General features: G+C 48.6%; 8 protein-coding genes across 8 annotated transcripts; 4 read left to right on the top strand and 4 right to left on the bottom strand.

Annotated features, from left to right (window-relative positions):
* Positions 1–955: 955 nt before the first annotated feature.
* Positions 956–1,731, bottom strand: H6S33_010998 (uncharacterized protein; the record flags this gene model as incomplete). Its single annotated transcript, XM_044842379.1, has 6 exons — positions 956–979; positions 1,045–1,058; positions 1,276–1,369; positions 1,452–1,523; positions 1,592–1,648; positions 1,708–1,731. 6 exons carry the CDS (start codon positions 1,729–1,731, stop codon positions 956–958), a joined length of 285 nt encoding a protein of 94 aa, XP_044696928.1.
* Positions 1,732–2,589: 858 nt separating this feature from the next.
* Positions 2,590–3,793, bottom strand: H6S33_010997 (uncharacterized protein; the record flags this gene model as incomplete). The annotated part of the gene is made up of 5 exons (XM_044842377.1): positions 2,590–3,253; positions 3,314–3,439; positions 3,501–3,554; positions 3,621–3,692; positions 3,777–3,793. 5 exons carry the CDS (start codon positions 3,791–3,793, stop codon positions 2,590–2,592), a joined length of 933 nt encoding a protein of 310 aa, XP_044696927.1.
* A 2,348-nt stretch (positions 3,794–6,141) lies between these two features.
* H6S33_010996 (uncharacterized protein) lies at positions 6,142–6,390 on the bottom strand (the record flags this gene model as incomplete). Its single annotated transcript, XM_044842376.1, has 1 exon — positions 6,142–6,390. One exon carries the CDS (start codon positions 6,388–6,390, stop codon positions 6,142–6,144), a length of 249 nt encoding a protein of 82 aa, XP_044696926.1.
* A 5,755-nt stretch (positions 6,391–12,145) lies between these two features.
* Positions 12,146–13,917, bottom strand: H6S33_010995 (uncharacterized protein; the record flags this gene model as incomplete). Its single annotated transcript, XM_044842375.1, has 2 exons — positions 12,146–12,378; positions 12,996–13,917. 2 exons carry the CDS (start codon positions 13,915–13,917, stop codon positions 12,146–12,148), a joined length of 1,155 nt encoding a protein of 384 aa, XP_044696925.1.
* A 1,602-nt stretch (positions 13,918–15,519) lies between these two features.
* On the top strand, positions 15,520–15,759 carry H6S33_010994 (uncharacterized protein; the record flags this gene model as incomplete). The annotated part of the gene is made up of 1 exon (XM_044842374.1): positions 15,520–15,759. One exon carries the CDS (start codon positions 15,520–15,522, stop codon positions 15,757–15,759), a length of 240 nt encoding a protein of 79 aa, XP_044696924.1.
* A 1,311-nt stretch (positions 15,760–17,070) lies between these two features.
* H6S33_010993 (uncharacterized protein) lies at positions 17,071–17,874 on the top strand (the record flags this gene model as incomplete). Its single annotated transcript, XM_044842373.1, has 1 exon — positions 17,071–17,874. One exon carries the CDS (start codon positions 17,071–17,073, stop codon positions 17,872–17,874), a length of 804 nt encoding a protein of 267 aa, XP_044696923.1.
* A 1,466-nt stretch (positions 17,875–19,340) lies between these two features.
* On the top strand, positions 19,341–20,475 carry H6S33_010992 (uncharacterized protein; the record flags this gene model as incomplete). Its single annotated transcript, XM_044842372.1, has 4 exons — positions 19,341–19,488; positions 19,552–19,614; positions 19,668–19,792; positions 19,855–20,475. 4 exons carry the CDS (start codon positions 19,341–19,343, stop codon positions 20,473–20,475), a joined length of 957 nt encoding a protein of 318 aa, XP_044696922.1.
* A 1,028-nt stretch (positions 20,476–21,503) lies between these two features.
* On the top strand, positions 21,504–23,695 carry H6S33_010991 (uncharacterized protein; the record flags this gene model as incomplete). Its single annotated transcript, XM_044842371.1, has 4 exons — positions 21,504–21,685; positions 21,741–23,172; positions 23,230–23,264; positions 23,434–23,695. The coding sequence occupies 4 exons, from the start codon at positions 21,504–21,506 to the stop codon at positions 23,693–23,695; spliced, it is 1,911 nt and encodes a 636-aa protein (XP_044696921.1).
* Between the last annotated feature and the right edge of the window lie 163 nt (positions 23,696–23,858).

Below are 23,858 nucleotides of genomic sequence, written 5' to 3'. Positions count from 1 at the left end.
TCTCCCTCTTACATATTGGTACTCTTCCTGCGGTCACAATGTGTGTTACCTCCCAAGTCCTTGCATAATACTTCTGTGCCAACAGCGGACTACCCGGAATCATTGCTCGTTGCTGAATTGGCGTGTTCTAATAAGTAACTCCCGGAGATCCTCCTAATGGATAATCAGCTGATTTAGACTATTTGACTTGGCTCATTAGACTATCGTCCTGATCAGCGGCAGGTCAGCGGCCCGTTGCGCCTGCGAGTAAGAAGAGCTCAACCCGCGCGAGGAATAATGTGTCTTATCTATATGCTTCATCCACCACCTTTAAACGCAGCTCAATGGCGTTCTGGCTTAGAAAACCAGCAGAGGAGGATGAACAACTTCTTCTTCCTCATGTACCCTGGCACACGCGATTAAGGGTTTCAACAAGGTGCTGAGAGAAACTCGGCTCCTGCAAGACCTTGCTACCTCGTCCCACCACGAGTCTGAGGCAAGAAAGAAGCATTTGACTTTCTCTCTTTCGCCATGCTCGCGGTGGACTTTATTCCCTCTTTGTCGACGTGTTCTGATCGCTTATGTCAGGCGCGCATGAGCAGAGTCGCGACCAGGGTTAGGGTTCCTTGGCGAAATATTGGAGAGAACCACCAGGGAGAAATTCTTTTTTGAAATCCACCACAATCTCGAAGGTAAGAGAAGTCATTCCCTCCATTGTTCCTCGCTCATATTCAGAAGTGTTTTCTTGAAATTTCCCATGTAGAATATGCAAAATGATCAATTGCTCCATGATTCATCTTTGACACCCCATGTACCCTTATATCCTCGGATCACCCCAACAAGTTCTCATCTGTCAGGCCGACGTTGGACGGAGAATTAAAATGTATTTGAGGTTCATTGGGAAGAGGCGTGTTCCTAGTCTTCCTTTGATGCTCGACATCGGTAACTTCTACTCCCTCAGCTGGCCGAATAGAATCTATGGAACCCACCATATCTCAGTCTTTTGATCATTAGCAATCTGAAGAAATATAAAGACTTCCCATACGACATGAAAAGTAATTCTACCTTTGATTTTATGCCTGCATGTAGTAGATCACCAGCTCACAGCCGCAGTGGAAGGAGAAATTATATACCCCTGCTCTGCCCATCTGATGATAGCTTTAGGACTTCAATTCTCGTGAGATTTTCCTCGAAGACCGGTCGCAGCTAGCCTTTTTACTTTGTTGCCTGTATTCCCGCTTGATATGGGAGGTAATGAGAACCGGTATTCGAATTGACCACTCAACCTCTCTTAACCTTTTTGTAGCGAAAAGAAGTTCAGAGTTGTAGTTGTTGTTCGATCTCTAGAGACGTTCCAGGAAGATTGACACGCATTGAACTGGGGCCTATACTATCTCGGCGTTAGCCATTTCATGTCCAGGGAAGATCTCAAATCTCAGAAATATTGCGACAAAAGGAAGACCGAAACATACCTTGACAAGCCCCCCAGACGCTGCGGATAGGGAGTAAATGCTTTCTTCCCCCGAACGTTTAGGTTCTCCTTCCTTCGACCATTCAGACAGCCATTCAGTCTCTACTCTGGGTCCTTCTTTTCCGTTGAGTTTATCCATACCAAACTCTTTTCACCCTCCCGCAGGGTCTCCTGAAGATCCGCATCAGATCCTGACTCCTACCGAGAATATTAGCATGCGAACTAAACATACACTCTGCTTGAACATTGAACTATACCATAGCAGACACATTCCCAGCCATAACTTCCTGCTAATGCCCTTCTTCGAGGCTCTATCCTTCCTCATGCTGTCTCAGAAAACGTCTATATGCCATTTGCAATTTCGTCTGCGGGTAACGATTTATCAGTCGGCGACTCATCCGGTTCTGTCTGATGTTCGCATTTAGATCGAGCTGGTATAACTTGTAACCGTTATTTTTTTGCGTCGGAGTTGAGTTATTCTTCCTGTAAACAGATTAGCAAAGAAATTCCTCCTTTCCAGACAGGGGAAAACGTACCGAACAACCGATCTGCGCCCATCCGAAGGTGCCCGCGTACAATTGCAGTACCCTCTGATGATCCCCAGGTCAAGAGCTCGTTGAAGCAGAAATCTATAGATCCAGTATGTTGTGTTCGTGAACAGTCTTAGAATTGCTTTTTTTCCCAACTCTTCGTCGCTTGTTATTGTGTGTGTTATTCTGTAGCGTGGGGGTTACCCAGGATGCGCAGGGGCCAGAACCCTGCGCTTCGCATCCTAGGGTGTTTTTTTTCTTTTTTTTCCCCCCAGTGGTGTTCAGTTTAAATTTTGTAATATTGAAAATTTGATAATCGATGCTATAAGAGACAATAAACCATACACAGAAAAAAACAAGGAAAAAAAGGTGAAGATGGCTAGGAGAAAACAGATAGAGCGTCAAAGGAATGCTAGAAGAAAAAGATCGACGAATTAAATTTGTTGGCCCGAAGGCACTGTACACTACTATGGCATACAGTTTAAAGTTACAAAGAAAAGAAATCTTTTATTCCGACACTGTCATCCCCATCCCATCCCTTCCCCGCCAAAGAACACAGACCGAAGCCCGCTCAAACACCAGCAGTGAAAAGACAGCTGACGTAGACGATCAGGCACTGGTTCCCATGTCTCCATGAGAGCACCAAACTCCCATCTCACGCGGAATTCCGCATCCCGGACACCTGACCACCTCCCAGAACTCAGGATACCTCTGGTAGAGCTGCTCCCTTTCCTCGTAGTTGGTCCAGAGCAAGCCATGGAGAAGCCTTCCCACCATGCCACCGCTGGCCAACCAATACTTTGGGCTCCCGTCCCAGACTGATTCAGGGATGACCTTTGCCATCTCCTCGGGAGTGACCGCCGGAGCGCCGTACTGGGCTTGGCGGTAGTAGGTAGCTGCGTTGTTGAGTGCGCGAACGGTGTCGGCATCGTATGGACATTTGTAGTCGGCGAAGGGGTTGGGCGTGCCGACGGGCGGGGGTGGAACCAACATCTGTGTGTGAAGGCGAGCATGGGCCCAGCGGTGGACGGTGTTGGTGGCTTCAACTGCGCGTTCGAGAGAGGTGCGGAGCATGAACTTCTTGGGGTGGAAATAGAGGGTTGGGTGGTACCCAGCGAAGAGAACATGTGGGGGTGGGTGGCTGAACGGCATGTTGGATAGTGAAGGTGGAGTGATGGAGGACTCAGAGCAGGCCATTGAGAGATCAATTCCTACATACTTGTAGGCTCCCGCCTGTGCAGGCTCGGCGTTGTAAGCTGCAAGCAACCGGGACCTTCTGTGCATGAGCCTGCTTATTCCCCCCAGCTGGGAACCTGCAAAACATGACACTTACCTGGCATCTTCTGCATTAATAGCGGCGGGGCCGTCCACATCTAAGTCTTCACTCCCGTCGGAGTCACTGCTGTCATCAAAGTCTTCGCTGTGGTCAGAATGTTCCATGTTCTCGGTGGGTTCAACACTTTGTTTTAGTTAGAAAGTCCGTGTCGACGGCTTTACGATCTGTTGAAACAGGCACTCACCTCCCGGCGCGAGAGCGGACAGACTCAGTGGCACTGGCCACGCTCCAATCGGTACTGTTAACCGGGGATAAGCTAAGATATGTTAGACGGTTTTACGATCTGTTGAAAACATGTACTCACCTCTCGTCGCGAGAGTGGACAGACCCAGTAGCGCTGGCAACGCTCCAGTCATCACTATTGACGGGGGATAAGCTAAGAGATGTTAGATGCTTTTATGGTGTGTTGAAGCGGTACTCACCTCTCGTCTCGAGAGTGGGTAGACTCAGCAACACTGACCACGTCGCTCCAGCCATCGCTGTCAACCGAGGATAAACTAAGATCTGTTCAAAATATTGATCATCGTAGATTGTGACTGAAACTAACCTGGAAACGCTCGACATATGTTCTTATTTCAAAATTTGTTTCCTGGGAAACTTTGACTCAGATTAGCATGACCCAAATTCGGAGAAGGATCATAAGACAAACCGAGCAAAACAATTCCTTTTCTTCTTTGCACTTGTGCCACAAATGATAGATTGTTAGTGTAGAAAAGTCCATGGAGTGGGGGAAATCAGGGTATAAATAGCGCGTCTCAAGGGTGCGCGAAGAGGTGAAAATCGAAAGACATCAGATCCTATTCCGTTTAACACTTGAATTAGAGTTAGCACGTTATGACCCGTAGATTTTCCGCAGATGATTTCTGCAACGAGATGGCGATTTGATGGCGGACGGGTACCTTTCTTGGTAATTAAGAACATCGCGAGTGGGATTTAGTACAAGAGAACATCAAGCCTAGCAACGAGCTATAAGCAACGGGATAAAACCACGCAATAAGATATTGAGTGCGTTCAACCAGGATTATTGGGATTACGCCAGCTCGGGGGTGCCAGAACCTTGAAGCTTACACTATTAGAGGAGATACAGGGATAACATGAGGCGATCCTAGTGGAAGGAAACATTTTTCTTCAGGAGTGGAACAAATCAAGAATCTCCTGAACCTCCTCTGATCATCAAGCTTGCCGCGACTTGCAAAGATGCTCTCCTGATTTACCGCCGTATGTTTTTCGGCTTATCACCATATTCTGCGGACAACGCGACCGAGCTACAAGACATTTACTCTCTCCTTCATTCAGTTTTGATCCCAATCGAGGCAGAAAAATACGAACCGACAGACAGAGTTTCACGGCGCGGTAAACCGTTTACTTCTATAGATGACGGCGTAGCTTTCGTGCATTCTTTCAGAAATGCAGGAGATATCAATGCCCACTCAGCTTATCGCACTCTAGCTGACTCTTGGAACTAGCCAGGGCCAATGTTTTACAAACAGTGGGCATTGACGTCGGTAAAACACGCACTCCTGAAATCATCATTCTTCTCTGTCCTCAGCGGGGGAGTAACTGCAAAGTACCCATGCTTGCAAAGTTTTATAGGCTTGTGAGTAGCTTTTACTGCCAGTAGTGGACTAGGAGAACGCGGCCAAAGATGAATCTCTAAACGCTGCATGTTGTGTCCTCCGGCCTTGCGCACTCAGGCGTCTGCCTGCGATGGCTACTGATATTGAGGGTCAAGCAGGTCCGCCAGGCCAGGACGTTCAAGAGACTTCTTTTATATTACATTTAACGAAAATACTCCCGACCAGAGCACAGGGATCCGAAATAATACACGAAAACGAGGCTTTTAGACTCTCCCCCACTCCGACCACCACCACCAAGATGGAAATATTCAACGAAGATCCCACTTACAATACACCAGCACCCCTCTTTCCCTCAGATCACAATCTCTGAAGTCTCTAATAATCACGGGCGCTGCATTGTTCGCCGTGAATTTCGTTCCCCCCCCGATCCCGGAGGAGAACGTTACATACTCCGCGTTTCATTTGTGTAGATCTTCTCACTTTATCACCCTCTGTTTTATACACAGCGGAGAGCTTCTCGCACTGGAACGACAAGAGTTTTCGTCTATTCTACTCGGAAAAGGAAACTGGGCAGGAATAACTTGTTTTAAGATTCTTGACATAGGTGTGAAGGTTCCGTAATATATATTAGAAAGCCCAGTCTTCTGACCCCAAAGATGGTACTGGAACACCGATACCTTGCTGTCTCTGAAGTTCTTTGTATATACCAGATTCATCCCTCCAATCCCCCGCGGGGGGGGGGGGGAAGTCATCTTCACAAGGTCTGTTTGAATCCCATTGTCTATTTGCTGCGGAGTTTACAGTCTACATCTCCATATAGGATTTGCCACTCCGTTGGGTTTTAGTTGATAAAGGACAGGAAATTTGCTTTTCGGGGATGATATAGCTTTTGCTGCTCAATCCTGGTCTTTGCACGTCTATTAAGACATATTAACTCTAAGTAGCATTCTCAAGATGTGCTGCAAAGTATGGTAAAAGTATATAATTATGGAATAACGATAGTGATCTTTTCTCGCTGTTTTCTGCCCTCTGTAAATATTTCGAACGGGTATTCCTCCTTTCCCCTCCGATATGTAGCTGGATCCTAATGACCCCCGAGAGGTACTCCTGCCGGAGCTATCTTAAAGCTCCTACCTCTGTCCACTTCCATTGAGCACCCTTTTGTTTCTACCCCGCCGGTAATCTCCCGGATCTTGTTCCATCTCCATCATCTAAAGCAAATGTACATGTGCCAGCTCCCTGGCCAGCTCAATTTCCACCTTCCTTCAAATCGCAGATGCCTTTGAGATTCTGGTCCCCAGTTTCCAGTCCCGCTTTTAAGAACAACTTTACCCACATCCCGGGTGTGAGTTCGACATAGATATCAGTCCCAGCTTCTGGTGCGGCGAGAGTAAGTAAAGGCATGTGAGTGCTCCTGCAGATGACAATGGTGATATCTCTGGCCAGTCCTCGCTTCTCTGTGGCTAAAATTAGGAGAGTTCGATGGATTCCAAGCATGTTCTTCCTGCTGTCGATATGAGCCTAGCCGGCTTATAGTAGGTGTGGTGTTTTCGTACCTATACTCTGGAGCGAGTAGATACTGGGAGCAGAAAAGATACTCGGAGGAGAGGAGCACCCTGGGGGTGGTGAGTAGTGGGTGAGCATCTCCATCGCGGCTTCTCCAGTGGGGGCATAAAGGAAGGAGGATAATCGATGGATTGTTGACACTAGGTCGCAGCAGAGCACGTAGATTATTGACGGCACGTCTTTCTGGGGCTTCGGCGTAAAAGGAAACCTGGAGGACCTAACATGACGCAAAAGATACCCCTAACCAAGTGGTCCAGGAAGATTACGGTGGGGTCGAATTCATCTCACTTTCCAGCTTCGCCAGTGGATGATTCCACCATAGTTATGGCTTTGTGTGATGTCGCCCGCTGTTTTTGATAGAGGACGATCGTGTTGGTGAAGTTGAAGACGATTGGGGGACCAGTGAGTTCGGAAGAACACGTGATTGGTATTATCTCATAGAGATCACCGCGAGTGAGGAAGAGGCTACGAAGCTATCACCGCCGGGGACAGGACACTTTATCATTTTAATTTTACGAAATAAATCAATCAAGATAGAACAATAAAGTATTTATTGGATTAATAATACAGTATATCAACAAAAGCCCTAAAACCTACCTAACCCTCCATAACCCTAACCCACCAAAGAACGCTGCAACCGTAGCTTCGCCCCCGCCGTTCAAAAAAATTTAAAAGGGGAAACCTTTTAAATGATCTGCTTCTTGCTTCACAATGAAGCAAGCAAGCGAAGAACAAGCTTGGGGGGTAGGCCAACGGAGCCTTGTCGTCGGCAGGCTGTGTCGGTGCACCAACACAACTTGCGTCAGAGGGTGTTCCGATATGCCGAACAAATGAGGAGCTTTTTTCAGGAGAAAAAGCTCCTGAAAGAAAAACCAAACCCCGCAGGCTTAAGACCCGCGGGAGCGACTGAGGAGCAGAAAAGGAAGGGGAGGAGGAGGGGGGTTTATAAAGAAACAGTCGAAGATGCCTAGACATTGGCGAAAGTCTATTTCGCCGTTCGAGTGTTTTGACCGCTCGCTGGGGATCATAACTACAGACGTGCTGTGCATGGTCTGGTACAGCAAGCAGGGGGTGCGTATGTATCGTGATCACTCTCTCCTCTCTAGTACGTACTCTCGGGTATAAGTATATGCACTTTACGTAAGTGTGTCAATATGTTCCCTCTATCACGAATCCCTCCTCGAGATTCACTTGCTTCTCCATTCTGATCCTCCCAATGTATATGGGGACGATGGACATTAAAGAAAACTAACAAATGATTCATAAACAATATACACTGTGGATGAACCCAAGAGGTATGTTGATGGTCCGGATATATCTTCCCTTGCCCCGCAGTTCCGGGAACAATCACAAGTCAACACTCCAGGTAGCAATTTTTGTGTCCTGCGGGAGCTAGGAATCTCAACCGGATTCCTTTCACTGCTATCTTCTCCGTTAAATCTGGCAAAATATATTTATCTTATCCAAACGTTCATTAGTTGCTTGACTATAGTCTAACTTTGCCGGCGATTAATTTTCGCAATTGAAACTTCACCACACTCCAAAGTGGGGTTTGTGATAAGCCAACTCTGGCCGGGGGCGCGGCCGATGGGCTATGTGATATGTGGAGGGGGGGTAGAATATGCTGTGCAAAGAGGACCGTACTTTTCATCAAACTGATGATTCGGTACCCACACAGGCTCTGGCGCATTTCATCGGAGCATATTTTGTGTCATACTGGCAACCCCATAGCAAGCGGGAAGAACGGTCCTATCTTCTGCGGTCCTCCCTCAAGTCTTCTGAGTGCCTGGGTATGAAAGGCGCGTATCGAAAATTGGGAGACTTCAAACCAAGCAGCTGCTTTATCTATTCGGTAGGTAAGGACCATACCTATCGAAGGTAGCAGAAAGATGACGGAGTTATAGAACCACTCAACGCTGTTATATCTTGTTCATCTTTCTTAGGCATACCTCCGCGCAGCAAAGCGCATCGGAATTACACTGCTACCAGCCAAACTGGAGCTTCTTGTAGAATTTCCTGCCACGCTTACTGAGCCTCTTGTACTACATGTATCTTCTCGCACGCTTACTGAGCGTCTGAGTAGTGGTGCACGGCCCTGCCCGACCGCCAGTCTGCCCTTAACAAAGGATTCGGCATGCCGGAGACTCTGTGCACAGTGCGTGCGGAGGCATCCTGGCGCCGTCTCACTACGCGGTGACCATGTGGTCGGCGTCATTACGACAGCTCTCCGTGTAAAGCTCCGTGCGTCGGTACACCGCGTCAGGGCACGGCCAGCGACAGCCCGCCCTGCGCATGGTGCTTACGTAGGCATCATCACACCGTCCATCTATGCAGTGACTATGTAGTCCATATTATGATGGTAGTTCTTCTTGAGATCTGGGCGTAGGTAGATTGTGTCATGCAGCCTTTTCTATCAACGCATATGGGTCGTCCCCGGTCGAGTATAAATGTTTTCCTGTCAAGCTATCGCCCGTGACGAACAGAGGCATTTCTGTATATTGGAGACGTACTCTCTAAAAGACAAATAATTCTCTCTTAACGCTATGTGATATCTGTATGGTGTCGTAGAGGATCTTTATATCTTCCACATTGGTGGGTCGCTAACTCCACCTCCGGAGTAGGCCATCTCACCCGCCCTATTAGCAGACCTAAAATTAATCAACAAGCGCTATTCCTTACCGCCTGTGCTATATCTCTCTTGCTGTGGACCGCTTTGGCGGAAGGATGTTGGGCGAAAAGAACCAACCTGCGCAACAGATCTTGGTATCTCTCGAGATGCGCGGCTTCGACCGCAGCGCTTAGACGCCCCCACTGCCGTAGCTGGAGATATTAAGACATGTTCGGTAGGCTCGCGCATGTACTTTGACTCGCAAATCTGCGGTGGTGAGTTCGCTGAACCATGGTCCTCCCCCTCGGTGCCGAACACTTAGTTCTGCCGCTGCGGTTGCCTCCGGGTCTGTGAGACTGGTGGCCACAACGCAGCCGCGTCGTGCCCGTTAGGCGACATAAACCGCCTGTGGGGGGGGAGTGGGTCGGGAGGTTAAGTGTCTGAGGCGGTCATCTAGGTGTTCTCCTCCGTCCTTACTGTCCAAGAGCGTCAGCAGTAACTGTAGAGAATTTGTAGAGTGAAAGAACTTGTACGTTCGTCTATCACTACCCCCCATACTCCCGTCGCCCAAGTTGGCGCTGCGCGTCCAGAAACTACCGCGACACACGAGTCCTCGACTCCTCCAGGAGAGCGAAGCATGCCCTGCGCCGGCCTCGATATGAGAATCGTGAGTAGGAAATAGTAGGCGCTGTCGTCGAAAAGATTAGAGTTTTGAAATCGAGTTGCGGAAGAGGAGAGGTGTAGTTGTTGACCGGATGCTCCTTTGTGCACTAGGCCGCCAGGGGTCTAGGCAACAGTCGGCGCGCACTCAGCCTCAAGATGTTGATGACTAAGCAAGGCTGTGAGAAACGAGGCTACAGGAAAATGCACAAAATTGGCGACAGGAACATCGCTCAGGGTACTTGGGTCGCTTCGCGTTTCCTGTTTTGGAAGATGTTCAGGCGATAGAGAATTACCTCGTTCGTGCTGCGGAGGGATGGACGTTCATTGCGCCTCGCAGAAGTGGCATGTGGGGAACAATAGGAGTACTCAGTAGCGACTAACGAGCAAGATACAAAGTGTGTAGGTACATATAGTTACGAGAATCGGTATACAATAGTTTTGAAGCTGCCATACTCTTCGTTTTGAGAACACTGTGGCAGAGTAGTCTACAGGTAAGTAAGTGTAGGGCTAAATCTTTCGACATCACTCGATTTTGCCACTTCCAAGGTGTGCGAGAGTCGATGGAGCTTAACGACGCCCTGGAATACCACAAGCCGTAGAAACCCATACTATATCTTGTTTATCGCATAGGATCTGTACTCTGCTGCTCGCTTATGCCCATAGTGACAAATCGAGTGGGCTCAGAATGATTTTGAGTGCGCTCATTCCCGGGCGCAATTTGGCTCACCACCACTTCGCAGGAAAAAACTCACCTTGTGAGAACTGGGGTAACTCGGTGAGTGCGCGAAACCATTATTTAATTTTTATCTTTACTACAAGCCTTTATTTAGCGAGTACCCTCACAACCGAAATTTTAAAGCCTGCCTGCGGCAGTGTGAGGTGCCGCACACCGGTCCGGTCCAAGGGCGCGTCGCATAAGTGACCAACTCAAACTGCTGGATAAGTGGTGTCCAGCGATTGATATCAACGTGTTCGGTCATAGAACGATGAAAGTGGGGCATCCCGTCCGCTCTGCCATACCCAAGCATCGTATCGCCTAGTTAGTACTGCAGTGGGTGACCATGTGGGAATCCTAGGTACCGAACTCTTTTGTTTTGTTGTCAACTTAGACCCCCTGTCAGTCCCACGGACTGAAATGCCAGGGAATAAAACCTATCCAAACCTTACTTCCACTAATTAAGGCTTATATCCAGGTAATTACATATACCTGTTATGTCCCAGCGACGAACGCTCCCCAGTCAGGAACGGTCGTGAATGGGATATCCTATTCACGAATGGGGTATCAATTTAGCCCCCCAATCATGAACGCATTGTTATATCGGACTACACTGGTACTGAGAGTTAGCACCAGCTCAAGTGTCGGTCATGTAAATGCTGGTGTCAGCGTGAATGTCGGTATTGTCTTTGGCAGCCGCTTGTTGAATCTCAAGTCACTGAGGAATTATCCAAATAAATACACTACATATATACTCAGATACATAATGGTGCTTGAGGAACCTCTTCTACTGGTTTGGACCCAATATACATGCATCCAAGGCTGGAACACAAGGTTTAAGTTGGTAGGCGCGGGTGTGGCGTTCCTTGCTGGGGGGGTTCTATCGGCGAACGCTCCGGTATAGAATTGCGTTCCTGAATGGAGAGCGTTCGTCGCTGGGGTATAACATACCGCATAATCTCGGGAATAGAGTGTTTTCGTCCTCCCCATTTTTTGGTCCATAATTCAGACTCGCAGCGCCGAGTCTTGTAAGAATGAAAATAGATAAATAACTCGAATTGACGATCATTTCTGCTTGTACGCTCTTACAGGACTCGGCGAACGGCCCGGGAGCTGCGAGTCTGAGACTAAAAATGGCTGGACTGGAAAGCGCTACTCTCAGTACGTGCTTGTACTGGTCGTGGGCTTTGGGGATCAAAGGCTCTATGTACCCAAATCCGACCAATCCGGAGGGGAATATGCAAGTCCAGTTGAATTACAAAGAGGTACATACTCTAGTTATTCCTGAGGTCTCAGATAACCCGGAAGCCTAAAAAGGGATAAAGCCTGTTTGGTTTTGGCTTCCGAGAGTAGGAGTAATAGTATTGCTGTCACTACAAGTAAGTACTTGTATTAGTCACTATTACTTGTCACGATGGTGTAGTATGCTAACATCGCCGTACATTAGCATACCACTAAAAGGATGATAGGAGGAGGAGGCAAAGGGTATATATATATACATTCAATAACCAGATCATTGACGGACATCATCAAATTCTATTGCGAGGGCGACGTATCCAAATTAGAGAGGAGGGGAAGAATCTTTTACTACGTGGCCGCCTTCTCACCCAAGTATAACCGAATGTCTTGCCTGTCTAACAAACTCTCCACAGTCTAAATAACGCACATCCTCAAACACCCTACCATCTTAAAAAACAATATCAATGCCCTGCCGACACCACAACGCCAACCGCGGCCCACCTCACGAGGTGAGGTGCCTCAACTGTAAGAGGAGATGCCGCGAGCGCGATGTATGCTGTGGCATAGACGTAGGCGCACTGTGTAGATGCTGCGGCAAGCTGTGTGAGTGTGACGAGTTCTGTTGTGATACGCTGCCTGCTCCTCCGGTTTACTGTAACAAATGCCTCCAGGAGAAGCTGCCAGGGACTAGATGCTGTGGGAGAATGTTATATAGTTAGGGAATGTGAGGAGTTTGCATTTTAGTTCCTGCTCTGATAGGAGTATGATTGGTTGCTCGTGTAGAGACACTACTGTTTAATCAAATCCGAGTTATTTAGCTTGGTTCGAATGCTGTTCCGGGAAGTCATAACGTGAGATAGAATGATGTAAAATAATGATAGATACCTTATATCGCTATTTACTACGCGATATGTTCACTAAGAACAGGTACCAATAATCCATACACATGAGTTTCACTACAATCACTCCCTTCGCGAGAAATACAGCTGTAGATCGTCGACTGCTCCCTTTTTTTTTTTTTTTCGTTTAATTCGTTGATTGCATGAAACCCTACGGCTATAATTATGGCAATATCGCACTACCTCAGAACTGCCCTACATCCGCCACCATCTTTAAAATAGGAGAAAGAAGGAAAAGTAATTAGTAAACAATTTCGTCCGCCTCTACTAACTTAATATGTGTTAATGGTCTCCTCTCCCCTACTCTGGGGCCGAACATATATCCGTCCTGCACTAATGGTGACTCAATGAAAAATTCTTTACCCTGTATCCGATGTCTTCCAGTCTTGTTTTCAATTTTTCCCAAACATACCCATCCTTCTGTCATGTTCGCTATTGGTGGCCGCGTGGGTCCAGTTGTCTTGGCTTGTTATCAATACTGCCAGGTTCTTGCTGTAACAGTGCCATGCCCATGTTTCAAGATGCATATGAACTCTTTCTCCGCTGAAAGGCCTGGGGTATTGTAACTGTTGTCCCTTTTGGTACTCGTCATATCCCTTGATGATTTCGTCAATCATGGTGGCGTTTGCTGTTACAACCACCATTATCTTAGGCTTAGGGCTGGGATTTAGAGTCTGAACCGGGGGAGAGTGGTCTGTATTCGCTCTGCTGGTCGGGAGAGTTCTGTCCGATCGGTTTTCTAATTTGGCTTGTGGCGGAGAGATTGATTCAGGTGCGGCTGGTGTCTCTGCTGGTGTTGATTGTTGTTGTCTCTGTTGTATTGGCATATTGGCCGGTATGGTAGCTGGTGGTGATGGTAGTATGATGGCTTCAAGGGCTGGTGTGGTTGGGTTTCGTGCATCTTCCATTTCGGTGTTTTCTCTTTTTATTTTGAAGCAGGAATATTCGTGCGATGTCTCCTGTTCGAATGCACTATGCATCCGGCTGTCGCTTTTACTGTCTCCGATATCATAGGGTGAGGAGGAGGGGTGGGAGGGTGAGGAGGAGGGGTGGGAGGGCGGTCGTCCGTCACCATCGGCTTGGTTTGATGGTCTGGTCTCTTCTGGTATCCTTGGGGGAGGATACTGTTGTAGTTTCGTAACCAGCTCATGGACTTGCCGCATTAGTTGATGGTTCTTCTTCGCTAAGCTACTGACATTCCGTCGTAGCCTTATAATCTCTTCAGACTGTTGTAGATGTAACTCTGCTCCGCCTGCCATGAGTTTCTGGATACTCATGGCTCCATTCTCTCTCCAGTTTGGTGACATTTGTGCTCGCTGTTGTTGATATCTCATGGTTGAAGCAAAAGAGATAAAGTGATGGTAGTCTCTGATTGGAGGAGAACTAAAAGAGGGGTATTCTCACGGAGTTGTGAAAAATACTTGGCGATCGCTGATTGGTCGCTTCGTCCTGCACGTTGGTTCTCAAGGAGAGAGTTTTGTCGCCTGTTCTTGGAACCATATCTTATAGAGATATAGCGCGAGAAACGTCAATGACCGAAAGAATAGCTAGCCAAAAGAGGTAGTTGCTGAACCTTACTTGTAGAATGACATTCCTCCCGGCATAGCATCGAAAGGAAACCCTAACGCTCGTTACCTCCAGGCCTATCCTAACTCCAGGTAGATGAGCCCAGATAGAATGTTTCCGGTAGCCGATGAACGCGTAAATGCAATTCCTCTGCTTATATGCCTCCTCGCCGGATGTTTTATTCTTCCTTCTATATTTTTCGTTGCAATCTTTGATACATGGTGCTGCCGGATTACGTCGTCTGCCTCCTGTTGCTGGGTCTAGTGTGGTTTTTCTTCCTGTTTTTGTGATACTTGTTTATTCTACTACGCTATGGAGTTACCATATGAGTATGTTTTCTTCCTTTAGTAGGTTATCTTGTCGATGGTAGGTTTGTTTGGTTGTTTCTTTTCCTGTTGTATCTCGGGGGTTATTCGACTTCCTGGTCATAGGAGCATCCTTGGAGGAATGGTAAAAGGTGCGAACGAGCTCTGAGATTCCTCAATCTAATTGATTAATAAAGAGGCCTAACTGCAATCCTTTTACTTCTAGTATACCAGTGCTCGAGTGTTGATCTTTCTGCACCTACGTTTGCCCATGTTGACCCTGACTTAATCGAGTGATAGTATATGGCGCAGTCAGAAGGGATCGCTGTAACGCTGTCGAAAGCGGGAATAATGAGGCAGCCGGGATACTTGTGAGCTCATATCTCGTGATTATATGGAAAGAGAATGATTAATAAACTCTAGGCCAGTCCATTAATTCATCACATCACAAGGGAAAGGTGAATGTTTTTGTTATTCCTTCTCAAAACTTGTTAATGCGAACATTATTGCACAGTAGACAGAGAGAAGTACTAAGATCTTTCTTCTATACACTTGTTCCTCCGCTTCATGGCCTCATGGTAGGTGGTGGGGTGAGTTCTTCCTCCGCTCGCGGAAAAGTGATGAATCGAGTGACAGTCCATGACGCATATCCGACAGCGCAAAAATCTAATCTCGTTAAGCGAGGCCACATATCATTCGATGGGGGAGGCTATAGTGGGTTTGATTATGTAGTTCTCAAGACCTGTCCAATTTAGAAACTGTTGTCGAACTTGTGCCAAGAACAACGACAATCTTGATAAGACCCCTTGCTTTAGAAGGAATGCCACTAGATACTCATTTGATGAGGGAAGCCAATATATTGGTGTGTGGGGACAGGTACTATGATGATGACTTAGCGTCAAATTTTATTATATATTCCTACGTCCTCCCTGAGATAGGATCTGGAGCAGAAGACAGAAAGACATACACGTCTCACCTATCATCAATTACCCCACGTCACCAAGATTATTGTTCCCCATCAATATCTCACTCAGACCTAAAGCCCAACATACACACACGGTCAATATGAAAGTCCACCCCGACACCGACCTCTCCCGAATATGCCAGCGCATGGCCGACGTCTCTATGACTCCTCGACCATCAGGAGTAAATAAAGATCGCCTCAATGCCACAAGAGTCCCAAAATCCACATCCCTCCGCCGTCGGAATGTACTCGGGGGTGCGCATGCTGCTTTCGGTAAGACCTCCGAGGAATTGCGGGTGTGGAATGTTACTCGGATCTCGGAACTGACTGTTGTCGTGTGAATATAGGGGCAGTAGATATCGACAGAAAGATACTATTAAGTCCTCGGGATATAGCAAAATTTAATATCTCGCCTGGCCAATATCGAACTGCGGTTCGCAGATCCCCTCGGTTGGCTGTTGGACGAGGGAGAATATCGTTAGCTGAGTCAGCAATATGCGTGGGTAAGGTTTATGAATCCACCTACAATTTCGATAGTCCTCTCCCGGATAAACCAAATATCAAAGTAAGCCAGACAGATACTGTGAGTGGTTTTAGCGGGCGGCGGAGGGGTCTTGTGAGAGTTGGACGATTTCATAATTTGCGGAGGTGCGCGGATGGGAGATTGACCACATCGAGTGGGCTTGGAGCTGCTGCTGTTGTGAAAGGTTGTTCAGTTTGTAAGGCGAGAGCGGTGGTGGAGTGTTCTTGTATCAGCGAGGAGCATTGAGGAGCTTTGTATTCCAGAGGGGGAGTGGTCGAAAAGAAAAAGTGCATGAAAGCTAGACCCAATGTAGTTTGACACGCTCGGAGGTGCAGATGGCAGGTATGATTAATGAATTAATAATCTATTCAAATGCGGAAATGCCTGTCTAAAACAACTCAGGGCTTCGCCGAAAGTGTAATTTGTTCAATGCATGTAACCCTATCATTTCTCCTAGGATTAGTAATTTTGAGAATTTTCCCGTGAGCGTTATTGACGGCTGATAAACGCACCCCGAAAGAACGATAATTCTTCGTCGTCGGTATCAAAGTAGGTTTAGGTTATTAGGGCGAAGTACCAGAGAGAATTATTTAATAATGTTATCTGGCATGATATTAGTGAAAGATCCAATGCAAAAACGCCAAACATGCCCCCCCGATCGTTATAGACGTAGAATTTGGGAAAAAATGGAAAACTAAATGCCTTCGGAAACTTATATTGCCCCAGTTCCTGCGCCCAGGTGACGCTCTATGGCAATTCTCGGTTTTGCCCGGCTAGGGCCGGGCGCGATTGAATGTGAAGCGGGTAATAAGTTTGCTTAACATCTCTCATTTCTTCGTCCTACATCAACTGCATCACCCCTGCTGAACGTGGACCTGAGATTTTTCAGCAGTGTTCTCAGTACTCCACACGCATCAGAGCACAGAGGGCAGAACGTGAGGCTGCTTCGGCATCACTGCAGCCTGAACTCCCTTCATAACTGAATCGCTGAATAGGACAGCTCCAACTCCCTCTTCTCCATACCAACCACCCCGCCATCTAACCCTCAACAGCATCAACCATACCAGAACTGCAGAAACATCTACCACAAACCCCACATAACCGCCACAACCCCCCACCAATTCAAGCAATGGCCACCCCCTCCCCCGCCCGCAATCCCGGCCCCAGCCCCTTCGTCACCGCCGTCTCCACCCACCTCTCCCATGTGTTCATCATGGAGGTCTGGGACGTCAACAACGTCTTCGCTGCCGACGGCTCCGTCAACCGCCGCTTCCGCGATCCCACACGCCGCCCCCCCGCTGATCCCACCTCGCCCGAATGGGCACCGCCCAACTATACCACCAGCAGCAGTGGGTTGCAACGCGGCACTCGTGTGCCAGAACCTGCAAGGACCCTGCCGACTATCAGTGAGAGGTCTGGCTCCAGTGGTCGGTCGACGGCAGGGTCCACGCTGTCTGAGGCCGCGAGGAGGAGTATGGAGCTTGCGGAGCTGTTGCAGCGTTCGAGTATGGACCCGGTCACCAATACCGCACCACATGCCGCTGAGCCTGCTGCTCCAATTGACATTGAGGCGCTCACTGGCCCCCGTCCAGTCCCCCAGTTCCAGCCCCTAACGCTCTATCCCTCCGCTATGGAGAGCTCCGCCGCAGTCTTCCAAACCGTGGGGCAGACGATTGCCCGTAGGGGCGGAAGAAACAGTGTCCAGTTCGGTAATAGGAGAGCACACTTGTCCTTCCTACGTGGGAGAAGGTCGTTGCCGTGTATACCGCCGGAGTGGTTCACGAGGGACCAGAATGAGGCGCTGAGAGTGCTCTTGGGGGAGGAGGAGGAAAGAGGCAATGCCTCGGGGTGTCGGTTTTGCGGAGGGACGTGTAATAGGGGCAGAGATATCTGTGTTATTTGTATCCTGTTGTTGGAGGGGGAAGCAGCTTGAGGCCAGGGAGAATTGGAAGGTGAGAGCTTGAGAGTTTTGTGTTTGGGGAGAGTTGTGCTAATCGTCCATTCCAGGAGTATTGTGGCAAATATCAGCTTGAAAACTTAATAGATGGAGATGAAAGTCTCCACATATCTCTCCCGCTGTATTGTACAAAGCCAGCTACCATCTCGTCATTGACGTCTCAATCCTGTATTCCCACATGCTATGAGTGTATCAGTAATGTTCACACTTCAGAGTACCTCGCTGTAAATCAAGTAATGGAGGAAGTCAAGAGCTCATTGTATTCGGTATCTTCCTCGTTGTGAACACGTGGATAATATCTCATTGGGTGGTCTGTGCTATGGGGATCAATGCCACCTTTCTTGTTTCAAGCGGAAATGTGGTGTTCTAGATGATTTGCGTTGTTTGTGGGAGTTTCTGACGCGTTCTGTTGCCACTGACATACAGTTCAGTACATGTGGTTACGGAACTTACAAAGGGCATGTAGTGGTCGAACTAGACAAAGAAAATGGTGTGGTAAAAGGGGCGGGAAGGTTGGTCATGTAGTAGGAATCAGGCATACTCGAAAGAGAATTTGGAATGGCGATTAGGAAATTTATCTCATTCCTGCATTGAAAATATCGGAAGGATTACAGAGAAAATACTGATGTGATATGAATGAAATTCCCGCTCACAACTTTCCCTCAAACCTTCAGGCCGCATCTCGATATAGCACTGGCACAGCTAATGTGATATGAACATCCTGGTGGATGGAGGACATGAAGGAAAATTTTGATTCTATTCTCGTGCATGACTTGAGAAGATGTGATAAACAGTCCCCCCAGTGTACCACAAGCTGTCCATATCATGATCAGGTTAGGTGTTCTACTACGTTGCAACAATTACGTGGTTGGAAGAGGTGAAGGATATGTGTTGCTTTTGAGACATATATTAAACTGCTGTAATCTCCTTGACCTCGATAATCATCCCACAGGTTTTCTGATCGATCTAGCAAAAGACAATGAGAAGTCTTTCCCTAAAAATCAAAACCTCCCTTAAGACGAACTCGATCATCTGCGTGAAAGGGGATTCAGAATAGAGCGCTATAGTGCCATACCTTACTGGGTTTTGAGGCCTTCTCTATAAAGTCATCCACATTTATATTTTCAAAGTCGGCATTTTTAATGCCGGCGGCAAGCCTCGTAATTCAGTTATTTCTTAAACGACAATTTATACCTTGTCGTTATGCGTGGTAGGATTTCATGAAACCGAATTTCTCAAACGAGGTACAAGTTCCTCGAAGGTTATATTAAATCAAAAGCCACCTGCCACATATAGGCTGTGAGCTATGCATTCTTACAAATGGCAATTTCCTATATGGCTTGTGCTTGTTGGATTTACTGTCAATGCCCCTTCACACCAAATGTTGTCGAATAAATTACTCCTGGTAGTTGATACCCATACCTACGCAGTTAAGCTGGAAAATGGCCAAGAAATTATTGAACTCATGGCAGTTGGCAAATAAAACTCGCTCGTCTACCATAACACCACCGTCGGTCACTAGTCTCGAACACATCCAACAAAACCCACCACCCAGAAAAAATGGGTTGTCGAGGCACTTCACACCAGCAAGTATGGTCTGCTGTCCCAGGTTTTGGTATGACCATGCCACTAACTAGTCATTCAATCAAAAAGTAACCAGAGAGGAACGCTTGAAGGACTTCGACCACGAGATGGAGGAGATGGAAGAGTTAGACCGTCTCTTTCCTCCCCTGCAAGTAACGCTCGAAACGTTGCTGAGCAGGCAGTAGCGCCTCCGGGGGCCGCGAACAATCGTGCCTCCAGTCTACGTAGAGGGTTGGAGGCGCTTAGCCTGGACGACAATTCCGGTGGGGAAGAGAATCCGGATCCCCTTTCTCCTCCACCCTACAGACAGGTAAGCTTCAAAACAACCACCCAGAGTCAGATCACTTATCAAGAAGCTTATTACCAATCTAGGTAGCACCTCCTATGTACGAAAGTGACGATCAGGAGCAGGAACCCAGTGCTGCAGAATCGTCCCCCGCTGGATCCGCCCACCACGAAGACCCCGTCAACCGTCTACACCCCGCCTACGCCGCCCCATGGATCGACAGCCACAGTTTCTGCGGCGGACCAGGAACATGCGACCAGTGCGGTCATGACCACAGCGCCTACGAGCTCATGCACTCGCAGCTCACTCGTGTGCAGCAGGAATACAGCGGCCGCGATCCCACTACTCTTCCGCCGAGGTACATACCTGGTGCGTGCGAGAGGTGCCTAGAGACGAGAGTACCTGGACGCCGCGCCTGCGTGTTCCATATCTTTGAGAACTACTTCAGGGCAACACACCGCCTGGATGTTGATGGAACTGCAGCTCCTCCGCTGCCGAGTCTCTGTGTCTATTGTCTTCGTCTGCTGGCCTCCGGTGAAGAGAAAACCTGTTATGACTGCCATGACAAGCTCCACCTAGTTGCTTATCGCACTATGATGGAAGAGACGGGTGGATACCGTGAGGAGCACTTTGAGGGGGATTTAAAGCATGAACCTGAGGAGAATATTGAGGAGGAGGTGTTTGTTCCTGTTAGGATCTTTCTCTAGGCTGGACGGTGGCGGAATGTTCGGGAATACTAGTTCACTATTTACGGGTTCATCGTGTGGGAAACCTAGTTGGGGGAGGAAATGGGAATCAAGTAGTTAGCATGGCTCTCGTACTTGCGATCAACATCTTCTCTTAGGAAAATAAAATATAGCTCTCGAATTCTGTCACAGCGATTCTTGTGCTAAAAGTCTTTCTTTTAAACTGTCTCCGCAAATGCGCAAGCACCCGCAAGACCTCCGATCCTCAAAATTTCAAGGTGATCTGAGAGAAAGACTTCTCAATATCATGTAATGACTCAATTTCTTTCTTCTACGGTGGGGCATCTACCAAGGTTTTCGTTCTACCGTGTTAGCTTGGTGTGTGTTCAGTATTGTGTCTACGATACACGGAGTGAAATCGAGTGATATTTCATGTCTGGAATAAAGCGAGATGATCTTTGCCTTTTGCATTTCCTCGTCCAAAGCTGTTCCTCAAATGAAACATTTCGAACTTTCCTCACCCTCTAGTAACAGGTGAGACTCAGGCGAATGAATTCTGATGTCGGGAATGAGCCTCTTCCAGACGAACGTGAACTATAGCTCGAGCTCGCTCGTGTTGTGGGAACGAAGGCTCGGGATGTTCGAGCTCGGGAGTATGACTTGAGCTTGGCTAGGCTCGAGCTGGCGTTAATATAGTTAAAAATAGTCATCTCGACATACTTTTCATTTTGAAGGACAGAATCAAGGGATTTATCTTCTTAATCCTATCCAATTTGGCCATTATCAACCCATTATTAATAGGTAAAAGAGCTCCAGCTTTTTCCGGGGCTAGCGAGTTAGCTTATTAGAGTCGTGAGAAGGAGCCCAAAGTTCATACCAAAACTGATTAATTCCGCCAAGTTTGGTTAACAGAGATTTGTCGTTGTCGTTGTTCTCCGTTGCCCACGCAACCACAACAACAACGCCATCTGCTTAAATTCATTATTTCTCTCTCTTCTTCTCTCTTCCCACACCACCTCCATCTCTCCCTAGCACCACCACTTTCAAGCATGCCTGAACCAGATCGCCCCATCCCCGACCAAACCTTCAATATGCCAGAACCAGATGCCCCCACCCCCGATCAAACCTCTCCCAACATGTCAGAACCAACCACCCTTACCCCAGACCAGACCACTCCCACCATGTCAGAACCATACCCACCCTTCTCCAACCAAACCATTCACAATATGAGGTATTTCCCCCCTTCCATACTACCGTCACGTCTATTTGATGCTAACACCGTCCAGCACCACCTACCCCCCTCTACCACCCCTCTACCTCCCGCCCGAAAGGTCCCAGCAAGACCAACAGCAAAGTGCCTTTGCCCCCCCGGTATCACATTTGGCCTCAGACCCCATGTGGCAAAGCTCCTTAATGGACGTGGACGATATGTCGGTCCCAGGGCACCCCGCCTCACAGCAGCCAGAGCATGGTGCAGCTGCCTCTGTGCCACTTGAATCACGCGTGCTGCCAACTCAACGTTCGAGGGGTATCAATATCGACCCGGTATTGACACCCTCCCCGTTAAGGTCCCAAGAACGAGGCATCGAAACCATTTATCAGCAGATCCAAAGAGACCATCAGGAGATCGAAAGAGCCCAACAAGAACAACTGGAGAATCCGACTAGGAGTGCCGTTATCCCACTGCTCAACGCACGCCCCACGGAGCTGCCGACAATGGGTATGCACAACATGTCAGTGCCTGCCCCCCCCGTCTCCAATCGCCCAGAACTAGGTTCTGTTCCCTCTATCCCGCTCAGATCACGTGCCATACCTCCACATTCCTCCGAGCAGTGGGTGCACAATATGCCGCTGGTAACGACCGAGTCACTACCACGTCACCACCGAGCCCAACGAGACCTGCAATACAGTGACATGGCTGTCCTCCTGCGGTCACTCCCAACCCAGCCATCCCCCACCCAGGCACACCCCGCCACACCGTCAATAGAGGTATGGGCAAGAGAGCGAGCAGAGCGTGACGCCCAGCAAGGTGGGACCGCTGTCCCCTTCACATTACGCCCCCGTGATGTGCCACTCTCCGCCGAACAGACAAACGCTCTGCAGGATCGATCTTTGCTTTTCCCGGAGGTCTCTCACTGGGCAATGGAGATGGCAATGGAGAGAGCAGAAGAGGATGCGCAGCGAGCGGCTGCTACCACCCAGCGGGCCGCTGCTAACGCACAGAGAGCCACTGTTGAAGCCCAACTAGGCGCCATTGCGACGACCATGAGAGCCGCCATTGAGGCTCAACACACTGCACAGAATGAGAGACAGGCGGCGGCACGGCGCGAGATGCGGAGGATCGAAAGAGAGGCGGCCGCTGCCAGGGACCAGGAGCGGAACACGTTTGAGGCGGTGAGGGCCGTTGCTCTTGCTGATCTGGTTCGCCAGGGCTATAGCTTGCCAATCAATGTCAGCTTAGGGATGCAGCGGCCGTCGGTGCCACGACGTGCTAGGCGGAGGGCAGAACGAGAGGCGCAGCGTGCTGCTGGTGCCGAATTGATGCGAGAGGGCCCTACATGGGCGAGATCCGCCAGCGCGGAGAGGACCAGGGGTGAGTTAGCGGCGTTTCAGAGGAGGCGGGAGGAGCGGGAGAGTGCTATGAGGGAGGAGCGTAGGCTGGCGTCGGAGGCTGCCGCAAGGGAGGAGAGTAGGCAGGCTGCGGCGGAACTTCAGGAAGTAAGTAGTCTGGTCAGAGAGAAGAATAAAAAGGACTGGGCTAATGCTGTTTTCTAGTTGAATGACGAGCTGGACGGGCTGAATGGATTTGAGTATGTTGTCCTAGATCTGTCTTTCCCGCCCCCCCCCCCCTGATAGATACCCTAATCCATATTATCAACCTAAAAAGACAAGCTGTCAACGCCATTCACCGTCATTAAATCATTCCTAATCCCCACGAACTCACTATCAAAAACCACCTACTAACCTCCCCTCTTCCAGGTGCTTAATCTGTTCCACCCGTATCCCCTTAGATACCACCTCCTGCGACGCCTGTCTCACCAACACCGAGTTCTGGTCTCCCGCACAGATTATCCGCGCGCAGATCGCCAAGGCGAAGGGGTTACAGTGGAACGAGTATCCGAGTCGTGACGGTGGTAGGTGTGTGCTTTGTGATAGCTACCTCATTTGTAAAGGCGAGGAAAAGTGCCGGTTTTGTTTGTATAAGACTATGGGCATCACTGCAGTTTGGAAGTTTAGGTGAAGAGAGCTGGTGGGATGGAAGGAAAAGGGGTGGTGAACAGGGTCGGGGGTGCAATCGTGGGAGGAGTAGCGGGCGTGGGGTATAAGAATGGTGTCCAGATTTTCTGTTGCAAGGTAGAGATTGAAAAGCAGTAAAACTGGTAAGTTAAGAGTTGACACGAAGG

Source organism: Morchella sextelata (genome assembly GCF_020137385.1).
Source record: "Morchella sextelata strain SCLS chromosome Unknown scls_5, whole genome shotgun sequence".
In the NCBI taxonomy this organism is placed as follows: Eukaryota; Fungi; Ascomycota; class Pezizomycetes; order Pezizales; family Morchellaceae; genus Morchella; species Morchella sextelata.
This window is presented reverse-complemented; position numbering and strand designations above follow the sequence as displayed.